Here is an 18,307-nt window from a genome sequence, read left to right on the forward strand (position 1 = left end):
CAGAACTTAAAAATGCAGCTGCCTGCACATATATATGCAATCTAGAAAACTGGTACTGGTGAACCTGTATGCAGGGCAGGAAGAGAGATGCAGATGAAGAAAATGGACTTTTGGACACAGTGCGGGGAGGAGAGGGCGGGACAAACTGAGAGCGGCACTGACAAATATACACTACCATGTGGAAAAGAGACAGCCAGTGGCAACCTGCTATAAGGCACAGGGAGCTCAGCTCAGAGCTCTGTGAAGACCTAGAGAGGTGAGACGGGGTGGGGTGGAAGGGGGGTGCAAGAGGGAGGGGATATATGTATACAGACAGCTGCTTCATGGGCTTCCCTGGTGGCTCAGCTGGTAAAGAATCTGCCCGCAATGTGGGAGACCTGGGTTCGATCCCTGGGTTGGGAAGATCCCCAGGAGAAGGGAAAGGCTACCCATTCCGGTAGTCTGGCCTGGAGAATTGCAAGAACTGCATAGTCCATGGGGGTCGCAGAGTCAGACATGACTGAGCGACAACTTTCACTTTCACAGCTGGTTCACGTTGTACAGCAGAAACAAACACAACATTGTAAAGCAATTATCCTCCAATTAAGAAAAAAATGCAATTGCTGGACGCTGTTTGGTACAGGGACACAGAATACAACATTCCCACAGGCTTGGTGGCAAGGATATCACCATCCTGCAGTCTGTCACAATTAATGTTTGTGGTGATGACCCAGAGTCCCTTGGAAAGGTTAAAATAAGTTAAACTTCTAGTCCTGTATTTGAGAAGGTGGGAAAGAAGAATGATATAAATTTCCAAAAGTTTTCCATGTCAAAAGGGAAAAAAAACTAGAAAGAGGTTTTGGTGTATTAAGGGGTAAACTGTGCTGTTGAGAATTAAATCTATTTTTTCATAGGTCTGATTTTTAAAGGATTTTTCATTGAAACATATAAACCAACCACCAGTTCAGTAACAGCCACATTTGGGCCCCATCCTCCAGCTCTGCAAACTCAGGCAGTTACAGTCTGCCTCCTGGCTCCACATCTGTGGATTCCACCAACCCTGAAAGGCAAATATTAAAAAAAAAAACAAAAAAAACAAAGAGTTCCAGGAAAACTTGAATTTGCCATGGGCTGGCAACTATTTACACAGTATTTACACTGACTGTATTTACAACTACTTATATAGCATTTGCGTTGTATTTGGTCTTAATAATTGAGAGATGGTTTCAAGTATGTGGGAGGAAGTGTGTAGGTTAGATGTAAATACTACGCCATTTTATATAAGGGACCTGAGAATCCATGGATTTTGGAATCTGCAGGGCTCCTGGCACCAGTCTTCTGTGGGATATTGAAGGACAACCCTACAGTCTGAGTCCATCCCTCTCCACTGCTTTCTATCCAGCCAGGCAAGCAAGCCCATCCTCACTTCAGGGTCTGGTCACTACCCTCTCCTCCTCTGGCTGGGTCTGGGCTCTGCCCCACAGTCCACCCAGTTGGGGTGGGGAGTTGAGGTGGGGTTGAGAAAAAGGGCATGACTTTCAGATATTAATCAGGTCTCTAAATTATTGAATCTTTCTGAAATCTGCTTTCTCTTTATATTTTTTCATTTACATTTTAATCTCAGATTAAACACATTCTAATTCTTCTGTCTTAAATGGGTTTTGTGGGTGGTATTTTATTATATTTATTCTAAATTCCATTTCAGTTTGGTTCTGCTGGATGGTTTCAGGAGGTGTCTCTCCCCATTTCACTGGGTGTCTATTTCTTACACTGAGCAGGGTCCACTCCCTACTCTGTAAAACATGTTTTAGGCCTTCGTGGCCCACTTGTTACCTCTTTATTAGATCTATTTCCAGCTACAAGTGATGATCTTTTGAATGGGACTGTTTTTCTCTCCAATTTCATTGACTAATACCTTAATTTTTAGTTTGACTGCTCTTAGCTGGCTAAGGTCTTCAGTACAATTTCCCCAAGTTACCAACATTTCCAGGAATTATAAAACTGCAAATGGCAACACCCGTACAAACGCCCCCACAACTCATAGTTCAGCTACATTTTTATCATGACAGTAAAGGAAAGGAAAGGCTATAATGAGTTTCCTCATGTAAATGCCCCAGAGGCTAGAAGCGGCAATCTATGCTATAGGAAAGCAACTGGTTTTCTCAGTTAGATTTTAAGAGATGTTAAGACCATTGCTCTGGAGAAGGCAATGGCAACCCACTCCAGTACTCTTGCCTGGAAACTCCCATGGACGGAAGAGCCTGGTAGACTGCAGTCCATGGGGTTGCAAAGAGTTGGACACAACTGAGTAACTTCACTTTCACTTTTCACTTTCATGCATTGGAGAAGGAAATGGCAACCCACTCCAGTGTTCTTGCCTGGAGAATCCCAGGGATGGAGGAGCCTGGTGGGCTGCCGTCTATGGGGTCACACAGAGTTGGACACAACTGAAGCGACTTAGCAGCAACAGCAAGACCATTGCTCATTACAGCCTACCATTCATCCATCCATCTATTCATTCATTCAGCCATTCACTTTGATTAATATTTAATGAATGAGGGCTGAGGTTTCGAGCTCTGTTCCAGGCACTGGGAAGATAGCTGTGAACAAAACAGATGGGTCCTGCCCTCATGGAGTTTACAGATTACTGAGACAGGATCATATAATCAGCAGTTTCACATGTGTACTGATGCTAAAGCTGAAGCTCCAGTACTTTGGCCACCCAATGCAAAAAGCTGACTCATTGGAAAAGACCCTGATGCTGGGAAAGATTGAAGGCAGGAAGAGAAGGGGATGACAGAAGATGAGATGGTTGGATGGCATCACCAACTTAACAGACATGAGTCTGAGCAAGCTCTGGGAGTCGGTGAAGGACAGGGAAGCCTGGTGTGCTGCAGTCCATGGGGTCGCAAAGGGCCGGACACAACTGAGCGACTAAACAACAACAACAAACACAGGCACACACAATGTGTTAGATTGCAATACATTCTAAAAGAACAAAGGGAAAATTAAATTGAGTGAGGGAACAGAGGAACCAAAGGCACTCAGCTGTTCTAGTCTGGAACTGCTGTGGAGAGATGAAAGCCCCGTGTACTCATGGGGTGCAAGGAAACCTAGAGTGCTTGGCTGTGGGGTGGCAAGGTCTGCTTTCCTGATCCATCCCTATGGCCTGCCTGTATCTCTGTCAGTTTGATTGAAAATGAAAGTTTTAACCAGCCTGTAATGGCTTGAATCAAAATGATGATGGCACACCCTGCTTCTTTACCTCCTTCGCAAGTACAGGACACACAAAGGGGCCATCTCTGCTGGCTCTCGGCAGCTCACAAAGACAGACAACAAGGAACCAGCTTTTCAAAACACTCAATGCTTTTTCTGATGTTTCTGTTATTGGAATCACACTCTGCACATTTGAAATAAAAAATGACTTTTCTTTTCTTTCTTTTTTTTTTTTTTTTAAATATCCTGAGACGGTAGGTAATAACTGTTTAAAGAGGTACCCCTCCCAGAAAGGGAGATCCACTTATACAACTTTACTTTCCAGAGATCTGTGTAACCCTACCTTTCAACACAGGAGTAAACTGATCAGATTTCTCTGCAGTTGGACACAAGTTATTCTTTCTGCTGATTCTCAGTGCCTTGTTCACTTCGTAGGTTTGGAGGACAAACCTCTTTCATAAACAAAAGCTGGGTCCTTCTTTAGGGCCACACTTTCCCCCCTAGTCCATCCTTTCCTGTAAGACTTATTTTGTTTACTGGGATTACAGGAACATTTCATAAAACATAACAAACCAAGGATGACGCAGCTACTGTGAGAACATGTCACACTGTGTATAGAACAATAATAAATTGTCCACTAATGAATTTATGAGGGTGCTTAAGAAATGGCATTTTAAAAGGACTGCAAATACTCAAAATGACCAGAAACCCTCAAGGTCATGGAAAGCAAATTAGGATGAAAAGAAAAAAAAAATAACCCTCCAAGTATGATTGGATGAATTATTTTCCTCTGATGAACATTATTAGGAAGTGGAAAATATTGGGATAAAACGAAACAATTAGCTTGAGCAACAGAAAAACATTTCTAAGGAGATGGAAGATTCCTCAATAATATTATACATTTCAAAGTAGGTCAAGAAAAGACTACAAGGCAAAAATACTCAGAAATAAATTTTGCCTTGGAAGAAAAATATATTCAATGACATGTTAAATTCTGCTCAATCTCCATAAAGTTTTCATAATGTGCAACGTTCCTTTCATTTTTGATGACTACATTCCTGCCTTTTCTTACACTATTTGGCTCTTAATTTTATAGTTTTCAAATTGTGTTCCTTCAAGTTTCAATTTCATAAGATAGCTCTAGGATAATTAATATCTTTAATCCTCAAAAATAATCCTAGTAGGTCAAACAATCTCCTTTTCACAGCCAGGACCGTGTATGTTGAGAGAGGTTAAGTGATTTGTCCAAAGTCACAGAGTGGTTGACTCTGGATCTGAACCCATGTCTCCTTGACAGCTTGTGAACTTCCTGGATCACCCTGGTTTTTTTTGTTTTTAAAAACAAACCAGTTGCTTGTGATGAAGACTAAATAAGATAAGTCCCTTTGCTCACAGGGTTTTTTCCCTTTGCTAGTTTGGGGACTTCAAAGGATGATAGATAAAATATAAAAGTTGTAATTTGGAGGCTTCCTATAATAGAATTGGTTAATTTCTACGAAAGACTCATACAACCTCCAGCCATGGGTCCCCTGCCAAGCTGTCTGCCTTCTTGAACTTGAATGTATCTTCTAGTCATTAGATGAGTCCGAGAAAGGCTAGGAGCATAAAAAATAATCAAGAATTGAGGCCCCATCTAAATACATGAAATCTGATTAATGACACGCCTTAGAAAGGTACCAGAGAAGGCAATGGCACCCCATTCCAGTACTCTTGCCTGGAAAATCCCATGGACAGAGGAGCCTGGAAGGCTGCAGTCCATGGGGTCGCTAAGAGTCGGGCACGACAGAGCGACTTCACTTTCACGCATTGGAGAAAGAAATGGCAACCCACTCCAGTGTTCTTGCCTGGAGAATCCCAGGGACGGGGGAGCCTGGTGGGCTGCCGTCTATGGGGTCGCACAGAGTCGGACACGACTGAAGCGACTTAGCAGCAGCAGCAGCAGAAAGGTACACACTCTTCTTTCCTGATGACATAACCTTTAACTGGTTGTTATCCTAAGAGGAAGCAAGTGAACTTGAAGGCACAGTACTCTGTATTTACCACAAGCTGTGGCCTCTCAATGCAGTTTTGTCTTTAGTCTCCCAAAGACAGAATACCCTGGAGAGAGTAAAGTAGTTCAATAAAGAGCAAGCATCAAGTCATTGCTCTGTTTTCTTTCTCTCTTCCTTTGCCTTCCAGCGTTTTATCTTGGAGGAACGACAATAACACTTCAGTGATCTCCTTTATAAATGTCTGTCATCTGCACAGATGCAATTACATGGACTTTCCCCCCGATTTTCAAAGTGTAAGTGCTGTCATCAGAGCCTGAAGGAATGTTTGCCGAGATCTGTGAGCAAAGGAAGATGAAGTTACACTGACATTTCAAGGTCCTTTCTCACCGAAAGGAGATCGGGTAACCTGCTAGAGACAGGATAATCCTGAATTTCAACTTCCTTCTCCTCCTGGACAGAACCAACAGACTGCTCTCTTTTAGGGGGTGCTCGCCGGCCTTTCTCCCCCTCTTCCTCCTCTTCACATCTTCTCTTCCTTTCTATTTTCTTCCTCTTCTGGCTCATTTCATGCAGTCAAATCTCATTAATTAGAAATTTCTTAATTCAAAAGTGGTGATAAATTGGACAAGGCCTTACGCTGTCATATGTGAGCTGCTGACTTTCAATGGGATGCATCGGTCCTCAGAAACTCTGTACACAGATTCACCGGGAAGGGTTGGCCCCTCCTGATTCAGGGGCTCTGGGGTAAGGCTGGATAATCTGCATTTCTAACCAGCTTCCAGGTTATGCTGCTGGCCCGGGGACCACACTCAGATCTCTGAGGAAAGTAAAGAGGACTAACTAATGAATCCAGTTGACAGAAGTGTTCTTCATTCCTTTCGTCTGCAGCAAAACTGATATGTTTTATGAACTCCAACTAACTTAATGCTTTGTAAGCCAAACACAGAGAGAGCACTGCACGGAGACTCCGAGGTCTGAGTCCCAGCACGGCTCTGTGTGACCCAGGGGAAGGAACCTGAAGCACCTGGGCTTCCCTTTCCTTACCTGTCTTCCTAAAGAGGCCAGGCCTCATTGTCCTTTCTAGCTCCAGTATTCTATGACTGTGTAAAAATATGCACTGACAACGCATAAGTGAAAGTGAAAGTGGAGCCGACTCTTTGTGACCCCCTGGACTATATACAGTCCATGGAATTCTCCAGGCCAAAATACTGGAGTGGGTAGCCATTCTCTCTTCTCCAGGGGATCTTCCCAGCCCAAGGATCGAACCCAGGTCTCCCACATTGCAGGCAGATTCTTTACCAGCTGAGCCACTAGGGAAGCCCAAGAATACCAGAGTGGGTAGCCTATCCCTTTGCCCATGGATCTTCCCGACCCAGGAATTGAACCAGGGTCTCCTGCATCTCAGGCAGATTCTTTACTAACTGAGCTATCAGAGAAGGCTGACAACGCATAAAACATCACTTATTCAAAACTTCCACAATTCAGCAACTTAATAATCAATACTTGCCTTTCCTTAATACAAATTAGTGAGATTCCATGGTCTGTCTTTCCTCTAGAAGAAAGTTTGACAAACAATCCTGACCCTTCTAGTGCTACCTCCACTGCTCCTCTGGCTCCTATCCACCCTTCTGAGACTGGCAACTCCCTATGCTACAGGTGGACACATGAGGGAACCTGACTATGCTTCACTATAAACTCAGGACTTAGGTCAACATTAAAAAATAAATATTTATTTATTTTAGGCCAAGCCGCATAGCACATGGGATTTGTTCCCCAAGCAGGGATCCAAACCGTGCCTTGTGCTTTGGGAGCAAGGGGTCTTACCCACTGGACCACCAGGGAAGTCCTTCATGTCAACATGTTTTTAAAAAAACATGTCCTGAGACTGCGCCTTTCACAAAACTCTGGGCTAGACCTAGGAAGACAGAAGCATCAACTGTCCCCAGCCACTGATTCGCCAGACTTGGTGGAACAGACAGCATCTGACCCAAGGCTGAAAGGACAGGTAGGACTCTGACGAACAGAGATGAGAAAGGTGCAGCTGAGGCAAGGGTGCAGCGTGGCAGACATCTAGAGACATCAGCTGAGGGTCTCTTTTTGTCCCCCCACCCCTTGTCGTCCTACCATGCACCCGCATCACAGCACACACGTGCAGGCTATTTTCACCAAGGCACTGAGAAGTCCTCAAGAACTGGACCATAAAGATCCCAAGCCCTTAGCACAAGGCCTGGCATAATTAAACAACTGAACTGAACCCATCTGCTTCCACGGTAGTCTCAGTGTGAACAAAATAATTCAACAAGTACATACATATGAAAACTTAAACTCGTAAGTCCTATTTAAAAAAGTAGGTCTTTAGTTCTTATTATCAGAATTAAGAGCTTGGATGACAAGTCAATGAATGTGGATCTTACTTGAAGTTAGCACGTTTCCCGGAGAAAAGTTGGATCGATATTGTTATATAGGATGGGCTACAAAGGGGCTGTTTGAGGGACAAATTAAAGACCACTGTACTCACCCTGAGAAAAAATAATGAAGGTGGGAAGCTGGATGAGGCCTATCAGAACAGAAAGGAAGGTCCTACACATTTTATAGAGATGACCTGAAATCCTGTAACATCACAACTTCCAAATAAGGAAATCATGAAGAGATGTTTCCTGGTGAGATGTTATCATGATTAAGGTGTTTAAGATACTTCTTTAGAATACTGACTCTAGCAGCTTTCTCAAAATTCCCTCCCTGTGGTAGGATATTGGTCAAAGTTCTTGACCCCAAACACTGAAAACAGTCAGCTATGTATTCCTGAGAATGGCAGAGGGCTTCTGAGTCTCCTAGTGTGAGAACAGAAATGACCTTGGCAGTGGGGCCAAGAGGGAAATGTTTCTCACCCTATGTCCAAGCGCATCCAGTTTTCAAAAACACTAGAACTAACAACCATTTATAAGAAATAATGGGGATATAGAAGCAAGTTAAATGTCACCCTAGGAAACAAAGGAAATAATCCAGAATTAGGTCCATTTTATAAGAAAAGTGCATTAATTTCTTTAAGTCAATGAAAGATAAAAATAGGTAGAATGGGGGCCTTCCCTGGTAGTCCAGTGGCTAAAATTCCACGCTCCCTAAGCAGGGGGTCCGGGTTAGATCCCTGGTCAGGGAACTAGATCTTGCATGCCCCAACTAAGACCTGGCACAGCCAAATACACACACACATACATACATAAGTAGGTAGGATGACTTAGGAGACAGAACCGCCAAACATAATATGCAGGTCTGCTGCATGATTTGAGCAAACCAACTGTTAGAAGTCATTTTTTTAAAATGTCAAAGCATATTGAATATGAATTTGAATTTGGATACCAGGTAACAAAGAATCATGGTTAACTTTGTTAGGAATGATAGTAGTATTGTGGGTAGGTAAGAAAATACCTATATTTTCTAGACTGTATACTGATTACATGGAGTTCAATGAAATGATATCCATAATTTACTCAAAATACTTAAGAGAAAAAGATCTCTTAAATGTATGTATGAAGTAAACACGACCATAGCTTGACAACTGCTCAAACTGAGTGACGGTGATGTGCTGCATATTGCATTTGTATGTGTATATTGTATATTCTTTCTCCTTGTACATGTATTTGAAAATTTTTCATAATACAACACTTTGTGAAAAAAACTAAGGCTCATTTGTTCAGTTTCCATTATTGCCTTCTAGTGGCAATAATGAAGGAATGCTATAATGATATAAAAAACTGAATACCATCTATAATGTAGGTTTGATCACATAAGTAGAATATTCACTAAGACTTTTAAGTCCAGCCACAACCTTTCACATTAATTAAATGTGTTGGACTGAATAGTGTGTATCTTGGAGCATTTACACGTAGAACACACAGCAAAGGTGAATGTAGGTGGGATGTCATTTACACAGGCATCCTTGATCATACCTATGTTACAATATAGTTTGAGTCTTTTCAGAAATATTGTTGTCTGAAAATACTATGAGTGAGATCAGTTAATCAATTTGCTACATAACAAATGTTCACTGAATCCTTAATATGTTAAAAAAAAAAAAAGGTGTTAGTCACTCAGTCATATCCAACTCTCTACAACCCCATGGACTATAACCTGCCAGGCTCCTCTGTCCACGGAACTCTCCAGGAAAGAATACAGAGTAAGCAGCCAGTCCCTTCTCCAGGGGATCTTCCCAACCCAGGGGTTGAACCCTGGTCTCCTGCATTGCAGGCAGATTTTTTTTTTTTTTTTTTACCATCTGAGCCATCAGGGAAGCCCAATATGTATAACATGCTCTTCAAAATTCAATAAAGAAGAAAAAGTTTAAAATTTAGTATATTCAGTCACAAGATACCACAAGCAGCATGTCTGCAATGAAATAGAATAGGAAACCACAGATGAGAAAAACAGCAGAGTGATGGCACATTGTATAGTGAGGGAAAGCACTGTTTCACGACACTTCTGTTTCCCATCCCTGTCTATGTTCATAGATAGGTCCCTGTGTGTGCTCTGGGCCTAACACAAAATGTGTTTCTTGCTGTGTCACGGTCAAGAAGGCTCTAGAGGCTGTAGGAGCAGCAGTGGTATGTGGGCTGCTATGTGGGTGTTAGACTCAGGCCCACCAGGAAGGACATACCCAGCTTCTTGGGCTATGTTATCAGAACCATATTAAAGCCAGGATCAAGGGTAAGAGAAGTGTTTGCAGCTGCATTAGTGGGTGCATGACACAGGGACCCAATCTGGAGGGACAATGAAGACAAGGCAGGCTGGCTATGCGGAGATGACCACCATAAAGCAGAGCCAGAAGCCACCCTCTCCTGACATCAAATCTCACAAACCTAAGTTCTAGCTGTTCCCCTCTAGGATCCCCTTGGAGACGACATGATGCGGGACAGCAGGTGAGGGGACTTGAAAAGGAATCTGATCCTATGTATGTCTTTGCTAATATAATCTACATCATAAAGTAATATATATACACACCAGTACAATATACATTACAATATGCATTTTGCTATCAAATACATTCACATACATATGTTTACAGTACTATACCTACATGTATGTATGATACAGATGCTCTGCATATGCATTATGCTCTGTTGACTACACCAAAGCTTTTGACTCTGTGGATCACAACAAACTGTGGAAAATTCTTAAAGAGATGGGATACCAGACCACCTTTCCTGCTTCCTGTGAAACCTGTATGCAGGTGAAGAAGCAACAGTTAGAACTGGACATGGAACAAGGGACTGGTTCAAAATTAGGAAAGGAGTACGACAAGGTTGTTTATTGTCACCCTGCTTATTTAACTTCTATGCAGAGTACCTCATGCGAAACACCCGGCTGGATGAAGCACAAGCTGGAATCAAGACTGCCAGGAGAAATATCAATAACCTCAGATATGCAGATAACATCCCCCCCGCCCTTATGGCAGAAAGAGAAGAGAAACTAAGAGCCTCTTGATGAAAGTGAAAGAGAAGAGTGAAAAAGTTGGCTTAAAACTCAACATTCAGAAAACTAAGATCATGGCATCCGGTCCCATCACTTTATGGCAAACAGATGGGTAAACAATGGAATCAGTGACAGAGTTTATTTTCTTGGGTTCCAAAATCACTGCAGATGGTGACTGCAGCCATGAAACTAAAAGACGCTTGCTCCTTGGAAGGAAAGCTACGATCAACCTAGACAGCATATTAAAAAGCAGAGACATTACTTTGCTGACAAAGGTCCATCTAGTCAAAGCTATGGTTTTTCCAGTAATCAGGTATGGATATGAGAGTTGGACCATAGAGAAAGCTGAACATTGAAGAATTGATGCTTTTGTACTGTGGTGTTGGAGAAGACTCTTGAGAGTCTCTTGGATAGCAAGGAGATCAAACCAGTCAATCCTAAAGGAAATCAGTCCTGAATATTCATTGGACGAACTGATGCTGAAGCTGAAGCTCCAATACTTTGGTCACCTGATGAGAAGAACTGACTCATTGGAAAAGACCCTGATGCTAGCAAAGATTGAAGGTGGGAGGAGAAGGGGACGATAGAGGATGAGATGGTTGGATGGTATCACCAACTCGATGGACATAAGATTGAGCAAGCTCCGGGAGCTGGTGATGGACGGGGAGGCCTGGCGTGCTGCAGTCCATGAGATCGCAGAGTTGGACATGACTGAGCAACTGAACTGAAGTGAATACATATGATAACTCAAGATATATTTGCAACATCTATAGCAAGATAGTCAACTGAAGGTGGCTCAGAGGTTAAAGCATCTGCCCGCAATTCAGGAGACCTGGGTTCGATCCCTGGGTCGGGAAGATCCTCTGGAGAAGGAAATGGCAACCTACTCCAGTATTCTTGCCTGGAGAATTCCATGGACGGAGGAGCCTGGTGGGCTACAATCCATGGGGTCGCAAAGAGTCGGACACGACTGAGTGACTTCACTTTCACTTTCATAGCAAGATAAGGACTTCCAATGCAGGACATATAATAGAAATTACACAAATATTTACGTCATTGACACTGAATTAACATTAAGTGATAATGAACTCACTAACATTTCACTGAATAAGTGAAATCCTTGATAGTCTGGTAAGTCCTTCATTTTGTCAAGATCAAAGTATTTATTAAATTCCTCATTCATATGTGCTTACTTGGATGCCAAATCATTTAATAAAAAATATTATAGGTCTTATTCGGAGAAGGCAATGGCACCCCACTCCAGTACTCTTGCCTGGAAAATCCCATGGATGAAGGAGCCTGGTGGGCTACAATCCATGGGGTCGCAAAGAGTCGGACACGACTGAGTGACTTCACTTTCACTTTTCACTTTCATGCATTGGAGAAGGAAATGGCAACCCACTCCGGTGTTCTTGCCTGGAGAATCCCAGGGATGGAGGAGCCTGGTGGGCTGCTGTCTATGGGGTCGCACAGAGTTGGACACGACTAAAGTGACTTAGCAGATAGGTCTTATTAAATTTTTAAATAGTTATGGAACTGTACAATGACTGTAAAATTCACTTAATAGATACTTGCCTACCCCAAGTTTATCATTTCAGGTGATCGTAAATCTTTCGATTCATAGAACCATATTAGTTCTATGAAAAGTTAAGTTTATAGATTGTGAGCAAGAGAGATATTGAGTTTAAAAAGAAGTTGAGCTGGCTACCAGAGCACACAAGTGGTCTGTCCAGCAGTAACATAGCAAGGGTCAGTAACATTCCCAAGAGATATCAAACAAAAATATGAATCATTTCATTAAGTCCTATTATGGTGGAATATTTTTCCAAAGGCATAAAACTGTAAGTTTTGCCTTTTAAGTTGTATGCTTGTTATACGTTAAAAAAAATCTCCTGAGAGGAAAAAAACAGTTTCCTAATATACTCCACTTTATAAACCATAAAGGGGTAAATTAATGACTAATAGAGATTTTATCCCTAGAAATAGAGTGGTATTATATGCAAATATCTAGTAGTCTTATTAGAGATAGTGCAGTAGAATAATTAACAAGTAATTAAATCTCCCAAATCATTAATAAAGAAAATGCTTCTCCTCTACTAGAACAGTATGTATGACTTTACCATTTACAAATTAACTTTTTCCTCTACTTTCATTAAATAGAAAGTTAAGTGGTTGATATCCAAGTTGCATGTAATTAACTCTGTGTCATGGAAGTTTCCTCTCATTAATTTTTTGGAACTCCTGTACAATACTGCTCACAAGGTTATGATAGAGCTAATGGAACCAGGCTATTTTATTTGGATAAAGAAAAAGCAGCCACATGCAATTTGGATCCAGTTAATGTTGGTTAACATATGGCATCCTGATTTTTAGTTCCTACACAAGAAAAGAAAAACAGTTTTTAAATGTTGGAGAAGGCTAGGCCCAAAGCAAAGGAAAGACTGCTTTAGGCCCATTTCAAGGTTTAAAACAAAACAAATAAGGATATTTACATCAACATTTAGAAGAAATCATGCATAAACCCTACCTCTGCTGTAATATTTAATGGGATGTTAACTATCTTCCAAATGCATACTAGCAATTTTTTTTTATGGATTAGCAATTTTATAGAACAGAGAGTCAGACCAAATCTTTTAGTAGAATTTCAGTGCACAGAAAAATTCCATGACATCACAGCTTTGTTGTTCCACAGACTCATACACAAAATTAACCAAATCTTAACCTCAGAAACAACCCCAACAATTGCAATCTCAATCAGAAATTCTAAAGGGTATTATTCCCGTCTCTAAACAAGTGACATTAGGAGTAATCCCTGCATAGAGATGCAGGTGTCCCTACCACCCCCATCCATGGAAACCTTTAAGAGAACCCTCTCTCCACCCAGAGTCTGATAACCAATGACCCACTCCACACAATTATCAGCCTTTCATACCTACCAAGCCCTTTTATGAAGCTGATCACAGAGGATCGTCTCCAACAAGCTGTTGTAATCTCCATGAGCCTGAAAAGGAACCCTAACTCACAGTCGGGAACCGTTTGCAGAGACTATGTTCCGAAGCAGAAAAAGAGAGTGACTGAGTCCATGATCCCGCTGCTCTCTGCCACCATAAGTGTCCCGGCCACCAGGTGGGTCTCCTTTATTTCTGGCCCAAGGTGTATTTTTAGTCAGGTGCTAAAACCTACAGTAGAAGACAAACTAAAACAGGCCTTCCGTCCAGGGCAGACTGTTCATACCAATGGGACAATTTTTAGCTGCTCGGTAAGACAGTGACCTACAACTTGCAGAGTGCCTGTATGTCTATATTTAACCACAAGAACATACTATGCTGCCAGATTAGCCAAGCTGCTCAGAGCACTCCAGGAACATGAGCCTGACCCCCAGGGCTCGCCACAAACAGTCCACGCATTCCGAGTCCACGCACGCCCCCAGGGAACAGCCCACCAGGCTGCACTCGTGTTCCTGTGACCGGAGAAATACAAGAGCAAAGATAACACAGGGTGGGTGATAAACCGTTGCTTTGGGAACCAGGACTCTTGGCCACAAGTGCAAACAGCTTTAAACAGCTTAAGTTCTTACAGACAAAACGCAATAGCAGAGAATCCCTATCTGAAGCCAAGTCAGTGAGAAACTACACTCTTAAGGAAGATGAAATGCTGAACATCTGCTAACACAACCGGTAAAGAAAAGTGATCAGGGTGGAAATCTACAGTTCTATTATTTTAAAAGGCACAGCCTAAATCGACTTGTGAAAAACTTAATTTATGAAGGAACCAATACTGGTGATGACGATTAAGCGTTTCACCTTCAAAGAAAATACAAGATTAGGCCAGTGAGGAGACTGGGAAGGAAAACGCAAAGTTACTTAAAAACAGAACAGAATTGTAACTGAGCTTTCAATGGGCTTTATTTCTGACAGAAGAATTGTATGAGGGTCAGTGAAAGTGTATTTTCTTCACTAACACAGCTGTGAAGAGCAAGAAACCCAAGTCATTTTCTATTCTTGATTTACTCAGGGTAATTGAAGGTTTGCTAGAGCAACATAGGTCGAAATTACAAAACAGCATGGTATGGTGAATTGACTGATGAACGGAAACATTTCACAGGAAGGAGAAAAATGTCCAAATTCCCAGAATGAACACTCTAAGTGTTTCAGGCAAGCTCAAGGTCAGCAAAGATGCCACTGTGGTTCCACAGTATCTTACACATTCAGGGTTTATGATGCGTTTTTTTTTATTATTATTGGCTTCCCTGGTGGCTCAGACGATAAAGCATCTGCCTGCAATGTGGGAGACCCATGCTCGATCCCTGGGTTGGGAAGATCCCCTGGAGAAGGAAATGGCAATCCATTCCAGTATTCTTGCCTGGAAAATCCCATGGATAGAGGAGCCTGGTAGGCTACAGTCCATGTGGTCACAAAGAGTCGGACACAACTGAGCGACTTCACTTTCACTTTATTATTATTATTTTAGAGTTGATTGTGGTGCCTATGTAGCATCTGATTTGTTTTAATGAAAGGGGTCAAAACAATTACAATACAATAGTGTGCTGAGGGAGGTATCTGAGTCTTGAGTATTGAATTCTTTCAATTCTCCTTTTTCAGATCTACATTGGAGTCAAGACTCAACTGAAAATCTGTACTTTGTCAGCTTCAAATCTCTCAGGCTATTATTAGGCCAACCTTTCAAATGATGTGACTGTCATTCAATGACAAAAAACATTACTTAAAAGAGCCTCAGCAAAATAAGAAAAAAATTTTCGTTTTTTCTTTTCACTCTATTACAGATATTAATTATCAAACAGCATTTAAGGGAAGTACAAGGGAGAAAGAGGTAGAAAAAAGAAATAATATTAGAGAGACATGGAACTGGAGTCAGGTACTCTGCCAGGCATTTCGCGTGTATTATTAAGTCCTCACAACAACCCTATAAGACAGGCATTACAATTCCATTCTGGAGTCGACAAAAGGAGTTAAAAATAAGATTTCTCAAAGTCATTCAAACATAGGGTTGTCAGACTCCAGAGTCACTACATTTATTACTTTTTATTCTAGTACTTTCCTTACTATGAATTGGAACTTCTACACAATGGCAAACTTAGAGTATTTATTTTGGTAAACATTTTGAAAGAGCCTCCAAATGATCTACCTTTTTAATCCAGAAACTTCACATATCTAAAACCCCAGCATTCATGAATCCCTGAGTGGAGTCTCCATGATGCCCTCATGATCTATTCATCCTTCTGCAGTAGCCTGGCCTGTATCAGTCTGGGAAACATCCTAAGGGCGATTCACATTGTTCTCATCTTTGGATTCCTACAAGAGTTTGGATCCCTAGAATTAATGAATAATACAAGGTTTCTTCTGGAGTCAAAAACAGATGGCACAAAGTCTGTCCACCTTTGTTACTAAGAATTCCTACCTCACCTCACCCGTCTCTACTCAGAGCTTTTTTCTCCCACTGGACACACCATTCCAGCAATCCTGATCTTGCCTCAGTTTATGTTAGACTGAAAGCATCAAATCGTGGATAGGTGAAGGCTCCTATGGGCAGGCACACTGACAACTGAGTAAGTGAAATATGTCAGCTGATGGCTCATATGGATAGAAAAACCAGAAGACAACAAAAAGCAGACATAAAACTTCTGAAGGACAGCAGCCTTAGGATATTTTAGTATAAAAAGAGACCATCCTGAGCTTTCCTGGCGATCCAGTGGTTAGGAAACTTGCCTGCCAATGCAGGGGAGACGGTTTCGATCCCTAGCCCGGGAAGACTCCACATGCTGCAGGGCAACTATGCTCGTGTGCCATCACTACTGAGCCCACGCACTGCACCTACTGAAGCCCACGGGCCTAGAACCCATCCTCTCTGCAGCAAGAGAAGCCACCGCAATCAGAGGCCCGCACACCACAGCTGGAAAATAGCCCCCACTCACCATAACTACGGAGAAGGCAATGGCACCCCACTCCAGTACTCTTGCCTGGAAAATCCCATGGGCAGAGGAGCCTGGTAGGCTGCAGTCCATGGGGTCGCTAAGCGTTGGACACGACTGAGCGCCTTCACTTTCACTTTTCACTTTCATGCATTGGAGAAGGAGATAGCAACCCACTCCAGTGTTCTTGCCTGGAGAACCCCAGGGGTGGTGGAGCCTGGTGAGCTGCCGTCTATGGGGTCGCACAGAGTCAGACACGACTGAAGCGACTTAGCAGCAGCACTGTAACTAGAGAAAAACTGAGTGCAGCCATGAAGACCCAGTGCAGCCAAAAATAAATAAAATAAGGTAGCCACATATACTGAATCTTTAGTAATCAATACATTTGCTGACAATCTGAATTCACTTAGACATGGTTGAATCATGACAGCCTCTGACGGCACAGATACAATACAGAGAATAGTAAAGTACACTTTGGAAAGAATTCCATTCAGTATTATTAAACTGAAATGTTTTGACACATCAAGGGTTAAACTTCATGACCTGAAAAAATTTACTCAGAGATCATTTGTTCCCCAATGACGCCAAATAAATGTCATGCATTTTAAACTATATTAATGTAATCTAAATTTTATAAATAACATAAAATGGACTGCTGGCATGCTTAATTGATAGTTCCATAATAATCCTCAAATATTAATTGAATGGTGACTTTAAAGTTGATGCTTTTTATTACTTTAACAGTTAATCTAATATTCATAAAAATTTCCTTTCTGTATCTGTGTGGCCTGGTGGCCTGACTGCAAATATTTTTAAGTGCAAGTGAAAGCCCAAACTGGCTGTTTCTATTTTCACAAGCTTAGAAGTTGCAAGGACATTCCTGAGTGTATCTGGTTAACCTCATTGCTTTGGGAAAGACTGTTTCTAGGCTACTGACAGACTGATACTATTTCATGCTACTTGATTAACATGAAGGTTAGATTATATAACCACTTTCATCAAATGGGACCTACAGAGCTGTATGAACCTTCCTTAATGTATATTATAATCTACCTTATTATATTATGGGAAGCAAGAAATAGCCTTTTGACACCCACTCAAATTTTTCTAGCATGGAGAACAAGTCAGCATTTAAAATTACGATACTGAACATTAACTATATCAAAACCCTGAAGTGATAAGAAACTCAAGCTGATAACGATTCTTTCTCTTTTTTCCATCATTGGTCTTAAAAACCCAACATTTCTCACTGAGTCTTTAGAACCAGTGTGTGATATATTCAATGAAATATTTCAGTAATAAGATGTTACATGTTATTTGCATAATCACATGCACATTAGCCTTTCTAGAAATTTAGTAAATACAAGGGGCCTCCCCGGTGGCTCAGCAGTAAAGAATCTGCCTGTGATGCCAGAGACATGCAGGAAATGCAGGTTCGATCCCTGGGTCAGAAAGGTCCCCTGGAGGAGGGTATGGCCACCTACTCCAGTATTCTTGCCTGGAAATCCCCATGGACAGAGGAGTCTGGCAGGCTGCAGTCCATGGGGGTCATGAAGAATTGGACATGACTGGGCAACTAAATGACAACAGCAAATACAAGTGCTAAAACGGTATCATTCACCCGTGGCAGATGCATGTTGATGCATGGCAAAACCAATACAATACTGTAAAGTAATTAGCCTCCAATTAAAATAAATACATTTAAATTAAAAAAAATAATAAAACA

The 18,307-nt window shown here is 41.7% G+C and overlaps 1 protein-coding gene across 9 annotated transcripts in view; it reads right to left on the reverse strand.

Annotated features, from left to right (window-relative positions):
- The window catches only part of FRY (FRY microtubule binding protein), a 326,671-nt gene that overhangs the window by 201,847 nt on the left and 106,517 nt on the right, over positions 1 to 18,307 (reverse strand). Inside the window, exon 1 of one of the 9 annotated variants that reach the window (XM_086329433.1) lies at positions 13,589 to 13,926. The exons of the other annotated variants lie outside the window; for them this stretch is intronic. Within the exon in view, the coding sequence (XP_086185559.1) occupies positions 13,589 to 13,649 (61 nt within the window). The 5' untranslated portion in view covers positions 13,650 to 13,926. Of the gene's footprint in view, positions 1 to 13,588; positions 13,927 to 18,307 lie in introns of those variants that run through there. 9 annotated transcript variants of the gene reach the window in all.

This window comes from Bos grunniens, chromosome 12, assembly GCF_055505025.1.
Source record: "Bos grunniens cultivar Pamir isolate PY7600 chromosome 12, Bosgru_T2T1.0, whole genome shotgun sequence".
In the NCBI taxonomy this organism is placed as follows: Eukaryota; Metazoa; Chordata; class Mammalia; order Artiodactyla; family Bovidae; genus Bos; species Bos grunniens.